This window comes from Accipiter gentilis, chromosome 1 (genome assembly GCF_929443795.1).
Source record: "Accipiter gentilis chromosome 1, bAccGen1.1, whole genome shotgun sequence".
Lineage (NCBI taxonomy): Eukaryota > Metazoa > Chordata > Aves > Accipitriformes > Accipitridae > Astur > Astur gentilis.
This window is the reverse complement of record NC_064880.1, coordinates 39,813,494-39,838,974: the sequence shown is the minus strand read 5'-3', so window position 1 is coordinate 39,838,974 and position 25,481 is coordinate 39,813,494. Positions and strand designations below refer to the sequence as shown.

At 40.1% G+C, this 25,481-nt stretch overlaps 1 protein-coding gene across 2 annotated transcripts in view; it reads left to right on the top strand.

Annotated features, from left to right (window-relative positions):
* Positions 1–25,481, top strand: part of CNTNAP5 (contactin associated protein family member 5) — a 304,375-nt gene that overhangs the window by 248,919 nt on the left and 29,975 nt on the right. For both annotated transcript variants that reach the window (XM_049806131.1, XM_049806123.1), the window contains exons 17-19: positions 1,992–2,210; positions 11,275–11,514; positions 13,087–13,311. In XM_049806131.1, coding sequence (XP_049662088.1) covers positions 1,992–2,210; positions 11,275–11,514; positions 13,087–13,311 — 684 coding nt within the window. The remainder of the gene's footprint in view (positions 1–1,991; positions 2,211–11,274; positions 11,515–13,086; positions 13,312–25,481) is intronic.

The following is a 25,481-nucleotide window of genomic DNA, read 5'->3' as shown; positions in this document are numbered from 1 at the left end:
CTGAAGAGTATAAGATAGAGACTTAAAGACTCATTAATCTAGACTTATCTTCCTCTCCTCTCAGAGTTTCCCTGTATAGCCTTGGTCGTTACATTTAATCTTGTTATGGCTAGGTTTATCTTTCTTAGACAGGTGACTGAGTTTACTTTTTCAACACTTTTTTGTTTTTGCTCTTTAGAGAAAAAGCCGCTGGTTAGATGTGCCTGTAGACCTGTAATTTAAGTTGAAAGTTGAAAAATTTAATACAACCACTCTGATGGTTACTTTTATTTCTGTATCAGAAACATATCCAGTCTGATACAGCCCTAGTGTTTCAGAGGAACTCAGTGCGTATGGTACAGCAAGAGCTGAGAGTCTATGAAGGGCAGGATGCTAATGCAAGATAAGTTAGTCACAGTTGTAATGGGCCTCGAATACTTCAAAATCTATTAAGTGACTGCATATAACTGCTACCCAGTATATAAAGGAGAGTAGCAGGGAACTTAATTAGTGAGGTTCTGCCTCACTCCTGTTCTGATGACTTTGAATATTTATTAGTGACAAAAGAGTAACGTGGCTTTGACATGAAATATGACTTCTGTATTCCAAGTTCTGTCAAGCTTAGGAAAAACAAACTGAGTGTTATGCATTTTATAATATGCTTATAATAACCCCAACATAAAATTTAATAAAACAGGGCCCCAAGGCCCTTCGATTCATTAAACCAATGGTAAATGTCATGGTGCATTATCACAAGGTAATGAGGTATGATTTACTGTTAATTGCACATCAAAGTCCAATTTGCTTGTACTTCAGTGTACTGCATTTCATTCTCAGGGATATAGAAGTAAAAATGGCATTTTGATATCAAATATAGCAAATACTGTAAGCAACTAAGAGGATTGTTTAGTGAAAGCTTTTGTATGTGTGTTAAATCCGTGCTCCTAGAGAAATGAGTTACTTAAAAGTTTGGGGAAAGTCTTGTCTTTTAAACTCAAATTTCTCATTAGTAGTTTGGTGTTGTGTTTCTTGCTGCCAGATGGAATTTGCAGCCTAAAGGCCTCGTATCAAGGAAGCTCCACAGACCAGCTGCTTCGAAGGGAATCGGCCTTTTAGCAGATGCAGGGGCTCAGAATAGATCTTTGCTATCCCCATGGAGTGTTTCCTATCTTAACTGTCTAAGAAGCAGCTTCCAAAACCAGACCTATCCAATTTGTTGTGCTTGAAATAACAGGTTTTTATGAATTTTCAATCCACAACCTTCTGGTTGTGTGGTCTGTTGTCCTGGTTCTTGGTCTTTCTGGTGTAGTTAGCATTTTGGGAAGGGGAAAAATAACCAGTATCAAGAACATTAAAAAGTTTTGGCCCTTTCAGGCTTCCAGGAGAGCAAGATGGACTCCTTTATGTGGCTGTTGTTTTTCAATTATCATTCTGTTTCTAGGAGCCTTACTATCTCTGGACATGTGTTAGATATGCCTCTTGAGGATCACCAATGGACTAGTTTTGCTCATCTGTTTTTCCTTGCTTCTTGGGTCAGGCTTATTCAGGCAAACAAATGCTTGTAGGATTCTCTCCTACCATATGCAGCCAAGTTCTATAATTGTTAAGTACATGCATTTTGAAAGATTTAGTCAGAAAAAGCTCCTTCATCCTTTCTTCCTTCTTAGCATTATTTGTCCAAAATCTTTTGCTACCATTGTGTGACTTTTGTAGAGCATTTGGCACTTCTACTTCAAAAAGAGAACTACTATTTCTAGAGCACTGTAATTGTTATAGCAAAAAAAAAGATGGGTACCCACAGCCAAGAATAATTACAGCAGAGATCAAACAGTGAGGCTGCAGGCTTAGATTTATGTATAAGCTGCTGTGTAGGAGATGGGAGGTAAATGATGCTGTACTATTTGCCGACATAAAAGTTAATGGACCCTATATTTATGTAAGATTTCTTGATGTCAAAACCACGATTTAATTCAAACCTTCACTTCCTCTTCACTTCTGTTTATCTTTTCCAGCCCCCAAAGAGATCACATTCTCCATAGATGTTGGGAATGGCCCCACAGAAGCCACCGTGCAGTCTCCCACACCCCTGAATGACAACCAGTGGCACTATGTCCGAGCGGAGAGGAACCTCAAGCAAACCTCTCTCCAGGTGGACAGCCTCCCCAAGAAGGTTCTGGAGGCACCTGCTGAGGGACACTTCCGCTTGCAGCTCAACAGCCAGTTATTTGTAGGTAGGGACCATTTAAGGGTTCCTGTAGATATGTACAATATTTCTATGTCCATACCTCGGTAATGCTATTCTTTCACCATTGAGCTTGCATATGGTGACTTAACTCTGCTTTCTCTTCTTCCACTCCTACACAGGCAGCATAAAGTAAACCCAAACTACTGCCTTTACACTCAAAGCACTAACCATAGTTTAACCATACTATACTAGATGGTATTTTTAGGGTCTAAGATTGCTTGAAATTTATTTATTGCCAAAGAATTCATAGTGTTTCTTCTTGTGCAGCACGGGCTGCTGTGTAATTTGCTGTAGGAAGTGTGATCTCTCTTTTTAGATGCAATGTAAAAGGCACAAATTTGTCATATAAGTTTCTGGGGCAAAACCTGATGACACTACGGTCTTAAAGTCTGTTCCTTCAAGCATGCCTGCCAAAACCTGTATTAGGCCATAGAGTGCACGTGTGAGAGAACTGTGAACACAGTCCAAGCAAATGCAGTTATTTTAACTGAAGGTGATCTTTTGGGGCAAGGGAGAAAAAAAATTATCTCTGTTTGCATATAGTTTGTTTCCCTGCCTCCCTTGCAAATGAAACCTAGATTGGGACCAGCTTGTATCTGATAATATAATCGGGTGTTACAAATGGACTTCTCCCTTTTCTATATTCAAACACTGTCTTTCCGAGTAATCCGCTCAGTGATGGAGCGGGTTGTAACCTGCTTCTTTTTCAGTGCCACTCAGCTAACTACTGATTCTTTCCTTAAAACAGATTCTCTTACTTAGCTGAAATGCTGTAGCAAACCTCAGTCTGTCAGTTTACCTGTGTATCCATACCTTTTGATTAAAGATTTTGGGGTATTTATTTGAACTTTCTACAGTGTATATGTGCAGTAGTTACTTACCTGGGACAGAACACCATCATGCATCTGTACAAGCTGGGGATTGAATGGATGGGGAGCAGCTGTGCAGAAAAGGTCCCATTGGTCTTGGTGGAGAAGTGAATCTATACCTCATCTGAATGTAGCCATGCTTTGAGGAACAGGTCAGATGAGCTGATCTGCAGCAGTGACTTGCAACCTAAATTTTCCTCTGATTGTACTTAATTGCAGTAAACTCTAGGACATAGTTATTTTATCTCAGGCAAGAGGTGAAAAGTTGTCACTGTGCAGCAAATAGATTGCATTCAGTTGTACATCCACAATTTACCAAACCCTGAACAAAAGGGACAGAAAACCTAATGTTTTTAGGAGTGCTTTTTCAGCCCTTAGCTCTACCACATTGAAGGCCAGAAGTCTCTGTGACTTCTTGAGTTTTCCCAAGAGCAGTTAGAAGAGATGGAAACCTGGGCAGCCTCCTGATTCTGACGCTGTTTGTCCCCAGGGTGCTCCAGGGAAAGGTGGCAGAAGTCCAACAATACACAGATGTGGCATAATTTGCCTCTGCTGAAGGTCTTATTCCAATCTCTAACAGAAAGCAACTGATTTAATACCTCAACCATGTGGAGTGAATTTTATCTGATCTGAAAAAGAAATGCATAAACAACATTGTAAAAAGGAAAGAAGCAGCAGCACATAATATTACTCCTTACTCCCCCTATAATCCACAACTTGTTTCTGCAGCATTCTGCACACCGGCAGTGACTAAGGGGTTTCCACAATGAGTATGTGCATTCTTAATTAATAATCTGTATAAGAGATGTGATTTGCTATTTTAAAAATGTTCCAAATATTTTTTGATTGAATTTCCCTATTTAATTCCGTTTAAACATGGAACTTTGTTTCCACACTCGAGGTAGCTAGTCATTAAGATATAACCCTTTTTTTTTTCTTGATTCTTCTCCAGAATCAATTCAAATATTTTGTAAATCTCATAAATAAAGCTCAATGTCAAAATTTAATTTAGTTTATTTATCTTCTGGAAGGATTTATTGATCCTTTGGGATGAAGGAACTATATTAGTATCATGTAGCATTATGATGATGATCGAATGGAGATCCAGTGTAGCTTTCAAAGTACAATTATTTTCCTGTTCCTTCAGAGACATCAGCCTATATGCAGTATATGTGAAGTGGTTCTGTGTTTTTTCCTTTTAGGGAGTTATATACAGTAGATCACACATATAAAATAAACGTGGACATTTTTAAAATTTGACTACAGGGGCGGTTAGCATATAACATAATTTTAAAGGAGTTCTGCTAGTTTGGGCCAGCTAATTCACTGTCAACTGTTTCTGACTGTTTTATGAATGAGTTATTTGCTTCTGTTTTGGCCAGATCTTTTCTTCTCAACCCAAAAAGCAGAAATATTTGGGACTGTATGTAATAGAATAATATAGCTCTTCAATTTTTTTGTTAATTTGCTGGGGTTTTTTAAATGTTTGCCTGTCAGACAGACTTTTTACTTTCTATGATTTATAATAAAGAAAGTTGAACAGAAGTCTTCTCCAGCAATGTTAACAAAACAGTCGGTTATAGGGAGTCGTGGAGCTGTGCTTCATTTACTTCTGATCCAGCGATACTGACACGTTGTGAGGAAGTTAATCAGCCTTTAAATACTTTGTAAGGGTGGGAGTTAAAAAGACCTGACTTTCCTTGGAGTTTTATCTTCAGACTTAGGCATTTCAGGAGATTTAGGCTTTTACTGAAGATTTTCCAATGACTAAGCACAGAGCAGGATTTCTCTTTTATGTATGTAGGTTCTTTTATGTCCAGTAAGGGATGAATTCACACTTCCGTCTTCATGAGTGGAGGCCTTGATGCTGTTTCTCTCTTATTTACCCTGCCACCAGTTTGCCTTAAATATGGTAGAACATAATATTCTGTCTTTTAAATTTGGCCAAGGAATTAAAAAAGACTGGATTCAGAGATAAAAATATACCATGTGCAAGCAAATATTCTCTTCCGTAAGAAACCAACCAACCAAACAAAAAAACAAATCACAGCAACTGTCTAGTCCTTTTAGATGGAGAAAACACTCGTTGTGAACTAATGCAAAGCTGTGTCCTGAAGACTGTGAAAAATGTGAACTTGAGTTGTCTCAGAGGAATACTAACTGATATATAATGACAGTGAGTTCAGCATTTGGATGTCATGGTTGCTTATTCCAGCAGAGAAATCCAGATGTTCAGAGACTATAACAGAACCTGGGAGTCTCACCATGACTTACGTTGTCCCTATGCTAATTTTGAATTGTGCATGTTCTTGAGTTTAAGCCTCTGTGGGTCATTGCTAGTGTAAAAATCAATTTTCAACTTGCTCTATGTACTTAGGTGTAACCATGGGTGTGTTTAATGTTCTTAAAATGCATTTCTGCGGAGTATCTCTGATTGTTAGGCGTGTCTTACTGGGCTTGAACCCACATTACATTATTTGGATTAACAGTACTATCTGCTAGAAAGTTTCTTCACTCACTTCCGGCCTTGATAAGCATAAAGTAGCTGTAATTCATTATCTGCAAACTAATGCACCCAATAATACTTCCATTCTGGAGGTGGTACAACATTGCAGATAGAGAAGTTCACATGAGTTTTACATACCCTAGAAAGATACACTCTCATAGTGATTTCTGTTTACTCCAAAGTCTCTTTTATACATTGATAATGTATAAAAGGAATTGACAGAGCTGAGAACCAGATTCTTCTTCCCATATGCTCATGCTATTAATTGTATTCACAGAAATGCTGGAATTTGGGTGTCACTTCTTTCTGTACCACCTGTTCTCCATTCAGTTCTGCCTTCCCACCTTTCATTGCCCTGTTTTGTGTTTCATTCAGTGGTCTTGGCTGTTCTTACATCTTGCTGACGTGATGTCTGCCCTACATGTCTGTTTTTGGGGGATGTTCCCCTTGGGGGAGAAGAACCTAAGCATTTGCTCTGGCCAGCATGCCACATAGCCTGTGTAAGAAATTGTCATTGTCTGATGGTCCCAAGATTCCACTGCAGTGATGATTTCTATACATGCTGTTCAAAATAAACCATAGAAAATGGCTACCTTCTTATTGGATCTGCCTGGAGACAAAACCAAAATGAGGGAAGTAAAAATGGAGGTGTTCAAATCTAATCCCTGTCCTTTTATCTCCTCATCCACAGCAACAGAATGTGACAGGATTCAAATTTGCAATTCTTGTTTTATTCGATCACTTCCTGTAAATACCTGACTGTATCCAATTATGGTTTCTCTCTGTTATGGAGAAACAGTTCTGTGTAGTCAGTAAGAGACAAAAGTGTAGATTAAGTGTATAATGTTTGTATGATTAGCTGTTGTGTTAAAAGTGTAATTGACTCACAGGGTACTTAAGTTTTAATCTATGTAGTACTAGAAAGAGTTTTTCTATGGCTACGCTTGTTGCAATAACTTAGAATATAACATCAGCTACCGGGACTTATGCAAAGCATTTGATACTGTCCTGCATGACATCCTTGTCTCTAAATTGGAGATACATGGGTTTGATGGATAGACCACTTGGTGGATAAGGAATTGGTTGCATGGTCGCAGTCAAAGAGTTGCTGTCAACAGTTCGATGTCCAAGTGGAGTCCAGTGACAAGTTGCGTTCCTAGGGGGTCGGTATGGGGACCGGTGCTGTTTAACATCTTTGTCGGTGACATGGACAGTGGGTTTGAGTGCACCCTCAGCAAGTTTGCTGACAACACCAAGCTGTGTGGCGTGGTCAACATGCTGGAGAGAAGGGATGCCATCCAGCAGGACCTTGACAGGCTTAAAAGGTGGGCCCACGCGAACCTCATGAAGTTCAACAAAGCCAAGTCCAAGGTCCTGCATGTGGGTCGGGGCAATCCCAAGCACAAATACAGGCTGGACAGAGAATGGATTGTGAGTAGCTCTGAGGAGAAGGACTTGGGGATGTTGGTTGGCAAGAAGCTCAACATGACCCAGCAAAGTATATTTGCAGCCCAGAAACCCAACTGTACCCTGGGCTGCATCAAAAAAAGTGTGACCAGCAAGTCAAGGGAGGTGATTCTCCCCCTCTACTCCACTCTCGTGAGACCCCACCTGGAGTACTGCGTTCAGCTCTGGGGTCCCCAACGTAAGAAGGACATGGACCTGTTGAATTGAGTAGAGGAGGGCCACCAAGATGATCAGAGAGCTGGAGCACCTCTCCTATGAAGACAGGCTGAGACAGATGGAGTTGTTCAGCCTGGAGAAGAGAAGACTCAGGGGAGACCTTATAGCATCCTTCCAGTACCTAAAGGGACCCTACAAGAAAGCTGGAGAGGGACTTTTTACAAGGGCGTGTAATGATAGGACACGGGGTAATGGCTTTAAACTGAAAGAGGGTAGATTTAGATTAGATGTAAGGAAGAAGTTCTTCACTGTGAGGGTGGTGAGGCACTGGAACAGGTTGCCCAGAGAGGCTGTGGATACCTCATCCCTGTAAATGTTCAAGGCCAGGTTGGATGGGGCTTTGAGCAACCTGGTCTAGTGGAAGGTGTCCTTGCTCATGTCAGGGGGTTTGGAACTAGATGATCTTTAAGGCCCCTTCCAACCCAAACCATTCTATGATTCTATGATATGATTCTATGGGAATAAAGACAGAAAGTCTGCTTAAGGCTGACATTGGCACATATGGAGTATGTGGCAGGCTTCTGAGATAGCTTTCTGTGTGTGCAAAGTGGAAGGAAGAAATGACTTTTCATTGCCAGTACACTCAAAAGCAAACAAGCTTGGATTTTAAAGCAGGTTACAGGAGTTAGAAAAGCATTTCTCACTTTCTTGTAGTGGGGCTTGGGTATCTAACTGCTTTAGGCTGCTTTATGGTCCTCAGTTACAGCATGCATATTCTTGCACCTGGCTATGTTTCTTCTGTTAATTTAAAAAAATTACAGTAGAAGAAGCAAACCCCAAACAAATGTACAGGCTAGATAGTATCAACTGCACCAAACTGCCCAACAACAGGCCAGTTTGGCACATTACTTGCTCTGAAGGGACAGGCAGAAGTCATTCCTTTCAGCGGACAGTCACTTTCAAAATGAGTGACATCCTTTTCCATAGTGCAGTTGTCTCCTGGTATATCCCTGTGGTCCTGGAGGAGGTGTGTCATCATCTCCTCTCATGGTGTAGTCTGAGATGAAACTCTGTCTTATCTATTGGAGAAGGCGTGACCATAACACTCCAGTATGGGGAAGGGAGGGGAAAGTCAGTCCTCACAGACCTCTTTGGGAACAGCATTTGCAGTCAGACTGGTAACATCAGTGAAGCAAAATACAAATCCTAAGAAGTTAATTTGATGCATAAAGCCTTGATCGGAACTTTTTGTGCTATTCATTTAGTATGTTGAGGAGACTACTAAAATTAAGTGCTTAGGTTACTGTTTTGTCTTGGGAGCAAGGGAGCAAAGAATCCTTGGGTAAATCTCCTCTGCTGTTGTAGAGAGTCCAAATGCAACATACCCCAGAGACAGTAAACATCTGAGAAACCTTCTTGGGAGACAGAGAGAAGGAAGGAGAGAAAAAGAAGGGGCATACTTTATTTACTGTTGTTGTTTTTAAAGCAATCAGTAGACACTTTGGGATATTTTGGAGGCCAGAGGAGGAATTAATGCTTAACTCCTTCTGTATCCTGACTGCTTTGTACAACTTTCAGTTTGAGACTAAAAAGTATGACTTGGATGTCTTCTGAGGAATATCACAGCAAGTTCTCCTACTCCTGAGTAATAATAATTATCATTCTTATACTCCCATGCCCTTTCCTTTTCTTTGTATCGGTTACATAAAGCAAGAATGCACCTAATATTTATTCACGCCGCTTCAGCCTCCCTAATCCAGTTCTTACCAACAAAAAGTCCTTTGCTTTTTAAAGCAAATCCTCAATTCATTGATAGAATGTTAATTATTTAGCCACTTGTGTCACCAAGCTACACTATGAGTGCTCAGTTGTGAGCTTCTTGCTCCCTCCTCTCAGACTCTGTCTTCCTTGCCCCAAGGCTTCTCAGTAAAATTCAGCTGCATAAATACGTTACTGAAAACAGCATGGCTCATTTGACTGTCACCTCCACTTGGCAAAGAACACCCTTAACCTTGATGTTTATGGTCCTGAGGCTTATCCTAAAATCTGTTTTCCTGAACAAAACATTTAGGTCTCATGCAACAGGCCTATAAGAGTAGGAAGAATCTGCAAAGCCTAATTTGGGGACTTCACAGGAATGTACTTGAAGATTAGGTCTAGTCAATTGAAGAAAAATGCCCAAATGCCCAAATAATAAACAGATTTGCTTAATCAATACTGTGTGGGTCTAGGATCATATAGACAATCTCTGTTAAGCTCTATACTCTCCAGACATTAGGAGTGAGAAACTTACTTTACGTAGCTTTCCAAAGTGCTTTAGAGAGCAGTAAGAATACGGGTAGTGCAATAAACATGACATCTGTGGAATAGTTAGCAATAGTTTGTACTCATTCTTTGAATGTTACAGCCGGGATTTATATGTGTGCAGAGAGAAGAGGCAAGGAAACTGTCATTTATCTTTGTAATTTTTGTGGTTACCTCCCATGCAAATGAAAACAGAGTAACCAGTAACCTTAAATGGAGAAATCACATTTCTACTTATTTGGACATTACTGAAAATTCTGTACAATATGTTTGGGTTTGGAGCAAAATCTCCAAAGAAAAAGATTGCGTGTGCACAGTGCAGCAAATGCAGAAAGCCCAATTCTTGTGCTCAGAGGGCCTTTAAAATATGTGAGCTAACATTTACTTACCTGAAAAGAAAAGCTGGCTACAGAGAAATTTTAAAATATTTGTTTCTCTGAGAAAGGTATCATAAAATTAGCATGAAATAAACCTGTCTTACACGTGCTATCTATAGTTCAATTATTCTAATTCAAATCCAGTATTTCTGCTATTAGTGTACCAGAAATAAAATATGCTAAAATGGTATAGCAGAACAATAGGGTTTTGGTGAGATTCCATTTCAGACTATTGCTTCATTCTGTTAGTTTGCAGAAGTCTTGCTTTAATTCAACAATTTATGAAAAAACAGATGCTCTTCTGCAAGGACTTATCAAAAGATTTATTCTCTTATCTCATGCACTTTGATATAGAACCAACTTCTACAGAAGAATAATTTGGAAAGATAACTTTTTTCATACTACTTTTGAATCACCAATAAAGCTAGCATTTCAGAGCCAACAAATGGTGATAATTCCTGAACCAGAATTAGATTTCTTTGCAGCGATCAAAATTGCAGTATCTTCAAAAGCAAAACACTGGCAACTGCCAAACAAAGCCTACCGTGAGATAAATGGTGATATTTTCACAAAGTACTCTAACAATCATCATTATTATCATTTTCAGAGACCACCTCTAATAGAAAAAATGTCTTCATTGTAACACTTTGCAATTTCACTGGGCAGACAAGAAACTAGTTAGCTTGTAGAGACTGAACTGCCCTCTTGCACAGATCCATACAGCTCTGGTCTTCAGGAATAAATGCAATTATGTTTAACAATGGTAATAAATAACATATCTGTGACCTGAACTCATGTTTCTTGCTTACAACAACCATTCACATGCAACATCAGGTTGGGCAGTCATGCATAAATTCTGACTCAAGTCATTTCCCTTCAGCCAGCAGGCCTGGTGCTGAACATGATTCATCCCTGCTATCTGGACTCATCAGCATGTGTAACTCACCTGCTGTTGGGATTAGAGTGTTATTTATACTCTGTACTGTGGCAACAAATAGGGGAAAAAAATTTAGGTTTAGGTTTCTCATGTTTTAGGTGATATGCAGACATACGATAAAGAAACTAATCTTTTTCCCAAATGAATTTGCAGTTTAAATGCCAGACAGGGCAGTAGATAAGGCAGGAAAGAGAAGAACGGCAACAAGAAAGTGTCACATATGGCTTTTTAGGCCTTTCATAAAGATAAATAGAGACCTTCAGTTTCCAGGGTTGACCATCTGTCATCTTTTGCCACTGTATGCATTGATATATAATAGATAATATTTTTTAAAATTCATGGATTCATATTTGTACCTCTGGATTGGACTTCAGGGCTTTGATTACTGTGCAGACTCACCAATGAATGCGTGTCCTTTTTTCTCTCTTTTTCAGGGGGAACAGCTTCCAGACAAAAGGGTTTTTTGGGATGCATTCGATCTCTGCATTTAAATGGACAGAAACTTGACCTTGAAGAGAGAGCTAAAATGACACCTGGTGTTAAACCTGGGTGTCCAGGACATTGCAGCAGTTATGGTAACCTGTGCCATAATGGAGGGAAATGTGTGGAGAAGTACAATGGTTACTCCTGTGATTGTACCAACTCGGCCTACGAAGGACCTTTCTGCAAGGAAGGTAGGCAATGAGCTTTGATCCTAAGTCCTTAATGGTCTCTGAATTACAGCACAGTTTCACCCATGTCAGCTTGGTGTCCCCCATGTTACAAGAAGGTGTTCTAATATCAGCTGTCCCTTCAGCATTACCAAGTGTTTCTCTGAAGCAGGCTATAACACCTCTTTTTGTTGACTTCGGTGATAGCCTCAGAAATTAAAATTTTGTTAGTTGTACTATTAAGGTTACCAACTATATCCCACTATGATTCCTGTATTCAGTTGCATGTAACTTGGCCCAGACATTAACAAATAGGGCTGAAATTTTTCATAAGTTGTCTGTCCATCTCTGAATGTTCAGTTCGCTTGTCTTTAAACCTCATCCAGCTTTGTACAACTTAACAAGATGTTGAGAAGTTCTCTTTGCAGAGTTTTGAAGCAATGGTGTGACAAAACGCGGTAGTCTTTTTATGGGTTTTTTTGCCATTCCTGTGACAGCCCATCCAAATGTTAAGAGATTTTAAAAATAAGCGTGAAGCATTCAGGAGAAAACTGATTTGCATGGTTTGGTCTGTGGTGAACATGTCCTCACTGAACCTTTCTGGAGGCTCGTAGGAGATGTTACCAACACCAGAAAAATAAGCAGGGCAAATAAAGAACATCCAATTTAGATGGCATGCTCCTTGGGAGAGGAAGGAACTAGCAAAACTACTGCTCAATAACAGCAAGGTGCAATGTGAGTGTTTTAATTTCCATGGCTGCCCCTCACCTCACAAATGCAACAGGTTTACTAAGTGGGCCACATCTTCTGCTGGTGTAAATTGGCTTAGTTGTAATGCAGTCCATGGAACTATGCTCACTTACATGAGCTGAGGATTTGGCACCAATGCCGTGAGAAGCATATCAAATAACCACATAGTGTCCTGTTAGGAGATGCTGCTGTAGAGGTGGAGCTGCTTTATTGGAGAAAGTACTTGCAGTCAGTCTGTAGCTGAAGATATCACCATCCTGACTTTACTGTGCCTCACATTAGAAAAAGCTGCTGTTATCACACCTGTGTATTTCATGGCCAGACTATGTTGTGTTTATTGAAAACACAAGCATGAGTTCTCGGGACCTGAGAATGCGCGGGTAGATGTTTCTCTTCTTTTGGAGCTACCAAAGACAGCTTGCTCTACTGGCTGACTTTGGGTCAATGTGTTGCTTTAATAATGACTTTGTTTAAAAAGGAGACTGGAAAGGACAGATAGATTGTCTTTACTGTTGGGGGAAGACAGAGAATATTGCCTTACATGTCAGCTGTCAGAAGATGGTGAACTGAGCATTTATTTGGCTGACAGACATTTTGGGCTGTTCCAGCACTAAAATAGTTGAGTTTAGAGGCCTGTCTCCATACACCGACCTTCTTTGTGCCAGGCAAACAGACAGTGAGGAAGGACACACTGCTCGTACAAACTAAGGGACCGTTAATGTCAGCCGGGTCAGGGGCATTTTGCAGTGTTCCATTTCTGAGGCAGGCAGTTTATGTCCATGCCTGTCTGGGAGATCTGAAAATGCAGTAGCTGAAATTATTCCCTTGGTTTATATATGCTTTCAGAGGTTTCTGCATTATTTGAAGCTGGCACTTCCATTACCTATATTTTCCAAGAACCTTATCCTGTCACAAAAAATGCAAGCACCTCAAGCTCTGCCATTTATGCGGATGCTGTCATGTCCAAGGAAAATATTGCATTTAGCTTTCTTACGGCACATACTCCAAGCCTTCTGCTGTACATCAACACCTACTTTCATGAATATTTGGCTGTGATTCTCTCCAAGAATGGTAAGTACTCTTGATTTGATACCAAAGGGAGACCACTGTAACTGTGTTAAGTTTTTTGTGAGAAAAATACAGAATTCTGCACTGATTTAAGTTCATTTCTGTGTCTGCAAGTTTATCAACTTCATGGTATTCAGTTCATGCAAATGGCTATCACTCTTGTTTATGTCCCTTTATTTGGCATTCAGTGCTACACTTGCCTAGTCAGTCTTTGAATAATCATGTTGTTGGGGCTTAGAATGTGCTTTGACTTTCATTTGGCAAGACTGTACAATAGCAATTCCTTGTTATTTATTCCACACTGAGACCCATTAGGCCTCCAAAATAAGGGAATGAGAAATACCATGAATGTACAAGAATACTTGGTGCAGAAATATATTATCATTTTATCATTTGCATTTTCTCTTGGCACACATATTGCTCTTCACTGGGTTGTTTCAATGGAATACGGCCAGTATGTCTGAATATTAAAGCCAGAAAATGTCAAAGTTTTCTAGGTTCACTAACCAAAACACAAGGTGTAAATCCATTTTCTATTAAAAGGTACATGGTGTGAGGACTTTATGAAAACATGTAAAGATTTTAGGGCCTATGTCTTCTCTGGCTCCTGACTCCTTGCAGTGCTTTCAGAAACTCACTCCAGACAAACATCATGCTAGACAAATGGGGATGTTTGAATTATTCAACAGTTATCAGGCACTGGAAGTGATGAGTAAGCATATTGGTGAGTCACTAGCCTGTGGCAGAACAATAGAAAGTTAATGCTATGTGGTTGTTGTAAATGTACATTTGACCAAATGACCCAGACCACTCTGAAGCATTGCAAATTCCAAAATAGCTAAGCTTTCAAGCGCTGTCAAATGAAAATATAGGGGGAAAAAAAGGTGTTACTTTTTATATGGGATTTGCAGTAGTTTATCTCCTGGTTGTGTCATGTGGCTATTATTCAGGCTGGCATGGGATGAATATCCAAAACTCTGGGAGGGGCAGCCGGGACAGTATCAGCCTGGACCCATCTCCCCTAAGCAAAGCTGCAGCAGGGCAGTGGGACTACTGAGGAAACACTCTCTCCTCTCTCCTCTCCCATCCAGTCCAAGATTTCCATCTCTGATTTGCTCTGGGAGGCAAGTGTTTATGATTTCCAGATATATGAAAATTCTGGTGTGTAGCTCCAGGGTGGCAGAGGTTAGCTCTTGCTGAGATGAAACCTTGGAATCTACTTCTCAGTTACACACTCAGGTCTCTTGATGCTACTCAGGCAATTGAAAATAGCCCTAAAGTGAATGAAAATGTAGTATCCATTTAAATCACCTTTACTGCTGCCAGAGTAGTGTAAAATGACCTTAGAAACATGAGTCAGTTGACTTTTATTAATGAAATACAACCATAAGCAAGCTATAATTGTGGAATTCTGGAAGGAGGGACTCTAATGGTGGTTGGGGAAGGGGTTGCGATCAGGACCCCAGGATCTCTTGCAGCAGCTCAGCAGGAGCAGAGGTAAGCCTTGCCCAGCTGCACCATCTGCAGATCTCCGCTTTGGTTCGGATGGGGACAGGGACTCTTAGTACTTCTGGAAATTAGGTGGAGCAGCTCTCACCACACTCAGGCAATGTAAACAATGGTGCTTTTCTCAGATCTGTTCCTCTTATTTACTCACTTGTAAAATGAAGATAACAGTAGTTTAGAGGGTTGGTGAGATGTCAGGCTCCAAAACTCTGTACTATAAAATGTAGCACTATACGCAAAGAATTATTAAGATAACTAGCTGACCTTGGTTAACTCCTGAAAGTCTCTCTCAGGGTTATTCTGTGCATGCTTCTGTGTCATTCTTTCAAGATAGTCATTTCAGTCTTGTATATTCTCTGCCTTTTGTCCCAAATGTAATAATTTTTTAAATCTCATATCCTCTATTTTTTAGTCTTGTTGGAATTGAAATTATTCCAATGAAAATAATGTTCAGATATGTTACTCTTCCTTCCTCCAAGAGGTTTATGCTTGCCATAAAGTTACTGGACTATGAATAACAATGTCCTTTGTAGCATTAAAAGTGAGCGCGATTCCTTCTCTCTTTTTGGCTCATTTTCAAGGAATCTTGCTGAGTCTGACAGTGTATAGTAGGACCTAAGCAGGTCCCTGCTGGATAACTGATTGGTTAAATAAACGTTAGGCTCCTGGTGAAATAGGAATGGGCATTCTCACTTAAGAGTTGAGCAGTAATATTCTTTGCCATAATCCCAAGACCCTTTCCACTTGTTAAGAAACTATATTGAAACACTCTATGTATACTTTAATACTTCACCTTTTGTAAGTATTTTTCAAGCTGCTGCTCATGATTCCTATTATTCCTCTTTTCTATCATCCACAAAATAAGTAGGCAAATTATTAGTTAATTAAAGTGACAATGAGAACAGTGTTTCTGGTAATTCAGAGTTTCTGTGTTAAATATTTAACATAAAAGAAGTGAAAGTGTCTGCAAGGCTTATTCATGGTTACAGTATATTAAAAGGGGCTTATATAAAAGTGAACTTGCATAGGCAGCTATGGTCTAGTCCAGTCAGGTGTGAAATGTTTCCTGTAAAATCAGTTGGTTTCAGTAAAATCAATAAATAATCACATTTAACCCCAACATACTTTGTACTGTCAGTCTGTAAAGAAGATCATATCATTAGAAGATACAGTACGTATTGATTGAGACACTAGAATTCTGGTAGTAAAATGATTCATTTAGAGTTACCCAACAGGCCAATGTCAGGTCTGGGAAAGGAAGTGAAATCTCCTCATGCCCGCTCATGGTTTCACCCATCCAGATCAATGCTGCCCACACAGAAAGCCCTTCCAGTGCTTGAAGCCTTAGAGGGCAGGTGGTTCATGAGGAAGGTAACGTTATGGCAGATGTTGGGTACCACCATACATCAATGTAGAAGCTACAATTCTAAACCTGTACAGATGACCTCCTTCTATAAAATGAGATGCTCAGTAGTGCCTAGCAGGTAATATTTCCAAAAACAGTTCCCACCCAAAGAACTTGATATCACAAGGTTGTTCTTACCTCTGATCAATCGGCTTATGTCCTGGCAGCTTATGGGTAAGTTTTCGGAAGCTGATGTTTTTAAAGATGACTTAGGGATTCTTTCCGCCATTAGTTAATATTTACACTTCTAAATCATACATGTGCCTTTGCAAATTGTATGCAATAACTTAGCATTGTCCTCTTCTCCCCAATCTTACATATTGTAGCCATGGATTTTTAAATTATGCATATATATAGATGTGTATGTATTGTATATAGATGAATACATATACATGTATATAGAAGGGTATGTATGTAAAGCTCCCATAGTCGCATTGATCCCACATCCAAAATATTATCAGTACTGTATGATTGGCCGTGCCTTTTTAATATCAGTGCTATAGAAATTTCAAATTATAGTGCCCATTACTAAGCTACAGAAAATGGGTAAACATCTCTAATTAGCCTTTTCAGTGTGTCAGTCCACAGAAGTTATTTACATCATGGGGAGCTACTGCCAAAAAAAAAAAAAACAAAACGCTTTTTCTTTCCCAGGCTAAACTTTCACTGTACATTTTTGCATTTACATGATTTCACCAAGTTACCAGTACCTTAGTATTATTATCCTTGCCTTGATCCCTAAAGACAATAATTGATGGGGGAGAAAAATGTTCTGAAAGAAACTGTTAGTGCTTTCTCCATCCTTCCTTCCCCCTGCAAGTAATCAGATGTGATATGAATATGACGAAGTATACTGTCCAGAAAATGTTTTTCCAAGTCTTTGATTCTCAGTGTTGTTGGCTTTCTCCGTGGAAACAATATGATTCCTAATCTAGAAAAACAGCAGATAGAGAAAAGAGATAGAATCTCAAACTATCCTAGAGTGATTGAAAAATTATCTGTATTTATTATCTGATCTCATAAGAAACTAACAATTTGAGTCTTTTTTTTTCTTTGTTTCTATCCAATACCTATTACCATCACAGTGAGCTCAATTCTCAATATTTTTTTGGAAAGCAAGACTCTGAAATTGCATAGGAAAGGTTAAAGACAAGGAAACAGACACAGTTAAAAACAAAGGTACAAATGAAAACACTGAATAATTCTTCTGTTAGGTCTCTGATGCTCAGAATATAGTAGCAGGACCTAGATCAACTCCACTGCCCTGTCCTATAAGGTCTTGAAATCAGCTGATATTTGAAGTAAATAGGAAAAGAAACAAAAATCTGTAATGGAGGTGAGCTGAATTTTAACACTCTGCAAAAAAGAAGCAACCGTCATCAGCGAGAAGCTACTGATTATTTTCTTTTTAATAAACTAGAAATCTACTGTAATCTCCTCCTGTCTCTAAGTCAGAAGCAGCCTTTCTGTTGAAGGTATGTAAATTCTCCTTATTGTTTTTGCTTTGCAAGTCCGTTGAGTTGCATCTCCAACAACTTTTCTCAAGCAAAACCAAAGCTTTTGTCATTCAGTGGTAAAGAAAGGCCAAAATCATAGTTCAGTCTTTGAGGCAAAGAATCCTTTGAGTCTGTTCATGCTGCAGGCTCTGGAGTTCAACGGAGCAAAGCTAAAATAATTAGGGAAAATAGGACTTACTGAAGCACTGGGGTGGATTTGGGGGGTGATTTTGTTGTTTCTTTTGCTTTACTACCTTGTGGGTTTTAGTTTTGGGATGTGGGTACCACAGGACGTAACTAACTGCTGCAGAATGACCTTCTAGGCTATGCTTTTGCTAGTGCAATTGTCTTATCTTTTGAGAACATCTTCTGGCTTACAGACTTTAAACACCCATTGTACAACCTGTGCAATTTATGTGACTGAAGTGGAAAATGGTGCCAAGGTTCAGGTATAGTTATTTTTAAAAGATCAGGAGCAGGAAAGTGAGTCATGTTGTGAAGTGTGGGAGGCCGCTTTGTTGAGGAGACTAGTTTTTAAGCAACTGTCTGTGAGTGACTGAGAACTGTTCTCAGTCTATCTCTGGTTCACAGCCATTAAATGATTTTATATGGCAGATTGGACTATATATCATCCAAGTACAATGTCAAGCAATTGTTGTAGTAGGCCCTGAAATCTTATGTTATTTACTGAGTGAGGGGCCAGTAAGAGTTAGGTTGGGAATGGTGAATGCCAAAGAAATTTTCCCCAGTTGCCTGTAGATGGAAGGCTGGCTGTGGCACCTTGAGTAGAAAGGGTAGGGCGGCAGATCTCCCAGTCAGTTTCTTTATGTCAGTAGAGAAACTCCGGTGGTGAGAACCATCTCTGGCCTCTTGGATGATTCCCTGCTGTAAGCACGCTTCACAGAAAAGAGGAACACTAATTAGGGTTTTCAGTTCAAATCCAGCACTAAAAAAATCTTTGAGGGAAGAGGTGGACTTGGTGCCCAAACCTAATTTTCTTTGTTTGTTTTAGCATATGGCACTCTAAATCTCTAAGTGTTCAAAACTAATTTGAAAGGAGAAGCAGACACAACATTCAGCCAAGGACTCTGGCACATTTCTTTATCTGCCTTCCAAGAGAAGAGAACTGAAAGATCTGTCTCATTAGCTGAATTCATGGACATGTTTATTCTCGTGAAGATCATTTTGCCGTACTGAAGTGTCAAGAGATGTTCTGGAGACCCCCAGGGAAGAACAAGGCAACTGTAATTGGATTACATGGAGCAGGAAATGCTGAGCATGCAGTTAATAATTGATCTGTGCTCTGCATATATACAGACTGACTTTGAACTTACTGGTTATCTGGCATAAAACCCCAGACCACAGCCTGCAGATAATCAGCTAGGAAGAAAACATACATTCCCATTTGCTTGGAGGAGATGTTTATCTCCTAGAAGACTTAAGTTCCTAGTTCACATTTTGCAGTTGAAAAGCCATTTTTTTTGTTGGATTTCTGTGGAGCTGTCCTGAAAGGGGTGGGAAGGAAGGACAGAAGGTCACAAGCTCCTATGTTTTAATAGATGCTGCACACATAAATATATGCTCTTCAATAATTCTGAAATGAGGGTCTTTTCAGAACCCATTTGACCAAACCTTTTCCCCTGAGGATTTTTAATAGTCATTTTTCAGTCATTCTTAAATTGTGAATGATCTATGTTGTGGACATAGAGAGCTGTGTAGTGAGAGCTGTAGTCCAGCAGATCTGCTGGCTCAAGTGCTGCCTTGGAGCAGTGTAGCTGTTTCCACACAACATAGAGCCCAAGCTACTAATATTTGGAAGAGCCAGCCTGGGTCCAAGCAAATCTCCTTCTCTATCTTGCTTGTAGGATCCCCTATTAGCATGGTAATTTTTCCTGTAACATATCAGTTTTTCTGGCTGGATAATGAAAAAGTGACTTCATCCTTCTTGCCTGATGAAATTGGGTGTTTATGCCTTACTCTTTACAAGCGAGACTGGCCTTCAGGAATCCCAGGTCAAGACCAGGGGAAAAATCTGGAGCAAGGAAGTTGTACGCTTGGTGGAAGAGGATAAGATCAGGGAATGCTCTAAGCAAACTTCCATGGGCCCTGGAAGGATGCACCCATGAGTGCCGAGAGAGATGGCAGATGTCATTGCAAGGTCACTCAAGAGGCAATGGGCACAAATTGAAACTTATGAGGTTTCATCTGAACATCAGGAAACTTTTTTACTGTGAGAGTGACTGAGCACTGACACATTTTGCCTAGAGAATTGTGGAGTCTCCATCCTTGGAGATACTCAAAAGCCATCTGGGCATGGCCCTGGGCAACTGGCTCTAAGTGTCCCAGCTTGAGCCGGGAGGATTGGACAACATGACCTCCAGAGGTCCCTTCCAACCTCAACCATTCTATGATTTTGTGAAAGATTGCAGGAGTATGGATTTGAAGGTAAGGTAGTGAAAGTATATGTGTATTTTGCTACAGAAAAGTCGTTACAATGCTACCATTATGTGGTTCTTGTATTAGGATTTTTACTAAGTAAATTTTTCATCCTTCCTCTAATTTTCTCCATTAGCTGACTTAAGAACACGAGCCAGTTCTCTGTATGCCAATGGTTGTGGCTTGTTATGAAAATTCAAATATTTCCCTTATGAGTCTGCTATAATCAGGAGAAGGTCACTGATTAAAGGATCCAAATTCTCCAGTCAACAAAGGCTTGCATAACCTATGAAATAGGTAGTGCTTAGATGGACTTACTGGTCAGAGGAGCAGATTCCCGGAGATTCATGACCAGCCAGGCTCTGTCTATAGAGCTCAACACAAACATGGATCATTAACCTCAGAAAGCCATTAATCCACAAAGTTCTGTGGTGTCTTTATTATGAGTTAAGAATGAAAAGGAGTTTTGAGAAGTGAGGCATATGATTATTTTTCTCTAGTTTTATTTAAAAGATTATTGCTCGCTCTCCTGGTACACAGGCATCGTGTAGTGCTCAAATTGATTGTTTCTTTTTTTCTGTACAGACCATCTTTTTCAATGTTCTCGTTGCTGAACATTATGGTTATTTGTTAGGTCAGCGTGAAACAAGTCCTTGCTTGAACAGGTATCTGTACTGCCGAAACTGAAACGGGAATGGTTGAAAGATATTAGGAAAAGAATGGAAACAATGAGCCAGGATCTTGGTGAGGGCAGGTTGGTATGTATTCCTCAGGGTCTCACAACAGAGGATTTCTGTCTTTTTTGCCTGTGAGCTGTTCGCACAGAGTTAGTGATGATACGTAATTTGTGAAGCCACGTTGAACTTTTGGAATAAAATTCATAGGATGGTACTTTTTATTTCATTCACTGGGTGAAGAATAAAAGCTCTTCCTGCCAGCCTGGTTGCTACGCTAGTCTTAAATGAAAAGTACAGTGTGAGATGAAAGCCTGGCAAGGTTCTTCTGAATACAAAGGTGAGTAAACCATAGGGCCTACTGAATGTCTGACCATGAGAAGACTAATGGCATCCAGTGTGTGTTTAAAAACAGGAGGAGAGATCTGAGCATCAGATCCAATAGTTTAATACAGATAGCTTTTGTTAATTAAGGGTCTTAAAGTGACTTTTACAATTCCAAAGGTACAGGTTAAAATTTACCAGAATAAATCTCACCATCAGAAAGCAGGTAATTTCAGGGAGATTTAACTCATCTGATGTCCTCAGCTCCTTCCTTCATCTTTACATTCAGTCACCTTCAGGGAAAAAAAGATAATTAATGTAGCATCACTTTGTAAAAGAAACAGAAACCAGTTCCTTCACCAAAAAGAAGTATCTAGGAATGGAGAGAGAATGATAACGACTAATAGCATTTTTTTAAATCACTGCTCACCCAGAGGTCTCATGTCATTTCCCAAAGGATGTTAACATTCATCTAGTTCACCAATGGATAAACTGTGACACAAAGAAGGAAGATGATTTGTCAGCAGTCATCAAGCTGGTAGATCCCAAACTGTGGCAGTGTTCTGTCCATCACCTCCAGGGTACATAAATACACTACTGTGTATGTTTACCCATGAGCTAAACTGGAGAGACAGTGTTTAGTATTATTCCCCATCCGTGGATTAGCCCTGTTCCCATTTTAGGCCCTGCCACATCAGCATGGACATAGGCTGTTTTGTTTAGACAAGTGTTCCCCTTAAAACCACTGGAATAAACTGGAATAAACCTCTGTGTTTAAGCCACTCAGTATGTGCATGATGAGTTCTATGACTGCGCTCCTCTGGGTCATCTTTTAGACTTGAAATATTTTCTAGCTTTGGAGGCAGAAGCATCTGCCAGTTCCTTTTTAATTGCTGGTCAGCCTGTGTTAAGCCAACTGGCGGCTGGTGGGAATGAGATGTCTACAAAGGTTAAACACATTTGTCAGTCACGTAAGGGAACTAGCTACATTTGTTGATATTTAAGTGACGTTCTCAATCTGGCTCCAGCTGCCTAGCAGGATTGCAAAGTGAACTGAGGTCGTGGGCCTCCAGATAGGCTCCTTTAGGGGCTTTTGGGCGTGTGTTTTTTTCTAAGTTGAAAAAATGCAAACTTAAATTTTGGGTTTTTTTTTTTAATATAGGATGGCTTGAATATGATCCTTAAGTCCTGAATGTCTCAAGCATTGAGTGGAAAGCATTCAAATAAGTACCTATTTTTTTCACTACCGTGAGAGATTACAAAAAATTGGGGGGTGGATTTTTTTTTTTTAAAACCCTATGAAACAGTGTCATCTAAGGAAATGCAATAACTGAGTAATCATACCACCAAACATGTTTAACTGTTTCACCTCTTTGTTTTCTCCATGCAAAACAAATAGCAAGAGTCACGTCCTAAAAATGTGCAAGCACTTTCTTAGCTAAACGCCACTGGACACTGAAGAGATGGGCCCTGTTCTTTTGAATCATCAGCGGCACTTCCACTGAAGAGTAAATTTACTGAGTAAATATCCCTGGGGAGAAGCTGCTAATTAAGGAGCAGGTTTCTTAGCCAGCTGCTCCTAACTGAGAAAATGGTGGTTCATTTTTTAAATATCTAGGCTATGGAGAGGGACACTGTCATGCTGAAGCTGTGCAAGTTGCCAGAGAGATATTTTGTGGTAGAGATGACTGAAAACTGTCATGCGCTGTTCTGCAATCAGGAATGAACAAACATTTCCACCTTACGAGCAGCAGATGGCTTTCTGGGCTAAATACTTCAATGTTACTATTTTTTTCAGAATGGCAACATCAATCGCCTCACTAATATATTCCACCCTTTGTTTAATTGGTGCCTTCCTTAATTATTTTCTCTTTGAGCTGTAGCTCAGGTGAGTGCTGAAAATGAGTGCTGAGGGTGGATGTGGTGGTGTAGTTAACATCTCATAGTCTGATGAGGGTGACTGCCGGTTTCAGACAGCTGTAAGAGGTTCTGTTGGTCCTAAACTCCTTCATTTCTGGGTTCCTCTGAGGCAATGGGACATGCAGGGGTAGTCCAAGGCCCATTTCCTAATGCAATGTTTCATTATTTTATACATACACATTTCTCCCAAATCAGAGTTCTCAGCTGCCCTGATTTAAAGGATTTTTCCTGATGTTATGTGATGGTGATAAAGTTGTATGTTTTACGTGTGCCAACCACATGTGCTTCCTGAGCTAACCTCAGCTTCTCCGAGTGGTGCAAGATGTCTTGCCAGCTGCTCCAGCCAGTTGAAGTCATTAAAAAGTGCTATTGAAGTTGGCAGGGATGTTGGGTTCAATCTGGGCACATTTAAAACCAGTTTCTGTAAATGAAGGTCCTGCAGAGAAGTCTCAGACTCCAAAGGCATGTCATTACCTTCCTTGCTGTTTGGTTCTTCAAGGCTAAATGACACAAGACCTGTGGTCCTGGTGAAATGTGACAAGGACATTGCTTATGAATGATGGATTTATAGACCAAATTCCTGGTATCCATTTTTTTGTTTGTTTTCTGCAGACATTTCTGTCAAATGTCCGGCATGGGGTGAGATCTTTCAAGCCGGGAAGTCTTTTCCTGAGCTAGAACACTCTCTGTAATGTTTTGCCATGCTCCCTTTTCCAGCTGATGATTTAAAAATTACTATTTGATTTTCAACACAAGCTTTGGCAGTCCAGAATGAATGTAAAGTTAGTGGGCATAGGCCACAAAGCCACCAAATATTTCTGACATTCCACTCAAGCTCTGCTGTAGACGCAGGCAAAAGACAGACAACTCTCCTGTTGACATGTTCAATCAGAAAAGGTTTTGGACATACAATATGTAACGTCATGGCCAAGGTATTTCTTCACACTGTGCAGTCTGAGAATACTTTTTCTTCTTCAGCCTGAACACTTTGAAATCTCTAACCAGTTTAATGTCCTTATTGCCACTAGACTTAAGAGCTGCTACTACATCTTTCTTGTCCTCAGCAAAAAGAGAAGCAGTTTGAAGGCACCATGCTATTCTTGTAGCCACCTGGAGGTTGGTTATGCTGACACCGATCATTACAGTATTGCTAGCAAAGTATTAACCCCAGCCTCCATCACCACTGAAAGAGTGTCCTGGGAGTGTTTTGTTTCAGAAAAGTCATCCCCAATGTAGTCATCAGCATGGGATGACATAAATACTGCCCTTTGGTCTCTATTTCCCAGAACTTCCCTCTGCACAAGGGGACCCCCAGGAATCCTGTTAAAATGGCTCTGTAGCTGTTTGATATCTGCAGAGAGATGTCATTCAGCCCTACAGTCACAGATTATACTACAGCAGATAACAGATTGAAGACCACAATGATGTGTAGCAAGCCAGCTTTGATACTGGCAGTGGTCCCCTCACAGTAGCATGGCAGCCCACGTGGACTCCCTTCCTCCAGAATTGGCAAAAAGAGGCCATGCTGCACTCTGTAACACTGTGGCTAAACTAAGCCTGGCCTCCTGTTGGGTTGTTCTGGAGCTAGCACAGCATATCTCCATGCTGATCTGCAGTCTGCAGGATTTGAAGCTGAAAGGGATGACTATAATAATCAAGTGTGAATCCACTCTACCTAACACTGCTGGAGTAATATGCCCAGTAAAATTTTCCAGCCCAAGGCCAAAAACAATATACCTCTCTTTTTCCTTCCCTCCCTCCTTTATGGACTTAATAGAAATTGCCTCCAGCAATTCCACATACATTAGAGAAGGAAGAAAACACAACAGGCAGTGCATTGCTTGAACATTATGGCACTCCAGGTGTGCATGCTCAGACACAGGGAGCTGAAAAGAGGATGACAGGCATGACTGCAATAAGACTGCCAGAAATTACACTGCTCATGATTAGTATGAATCCCTATTGTGAGGCAGAAATGATGCAAAATAGAGAGAGAATAGAGAATAGGGAGAATAGAACTGGTTTATGCACAGATTTTTATTTGCAGTTAGTGAGACTGGGCTGATGTGATGGAGAAGGTCAGTGGACCAGATAATCAAAAGTCAGAGGACAAAAAAAAATTCTTAATAATAATCCTAATTAATAATCCATTTATTTTGCCTGTCAAGTAGTAAAATGGTAATGTAATCTGCCAGACAAATTATTCTGTACTGTGGAAACGGGAGAAGTTTTGGTACTGAATGTGAGCCAAAATCAGCTCTCAGCTAAACTGGTGTAAATTCCAAAACACCTCTGGAGAGATGAGCCCATGTACTTCTGGTTGAATTAAATGGTTTTGAAGAGCAGCCATCCAAGAAAAGTTGCCATTGGAATTCAAAGTAATTTGATAAAAGAAGATGCTCTTCACTGATC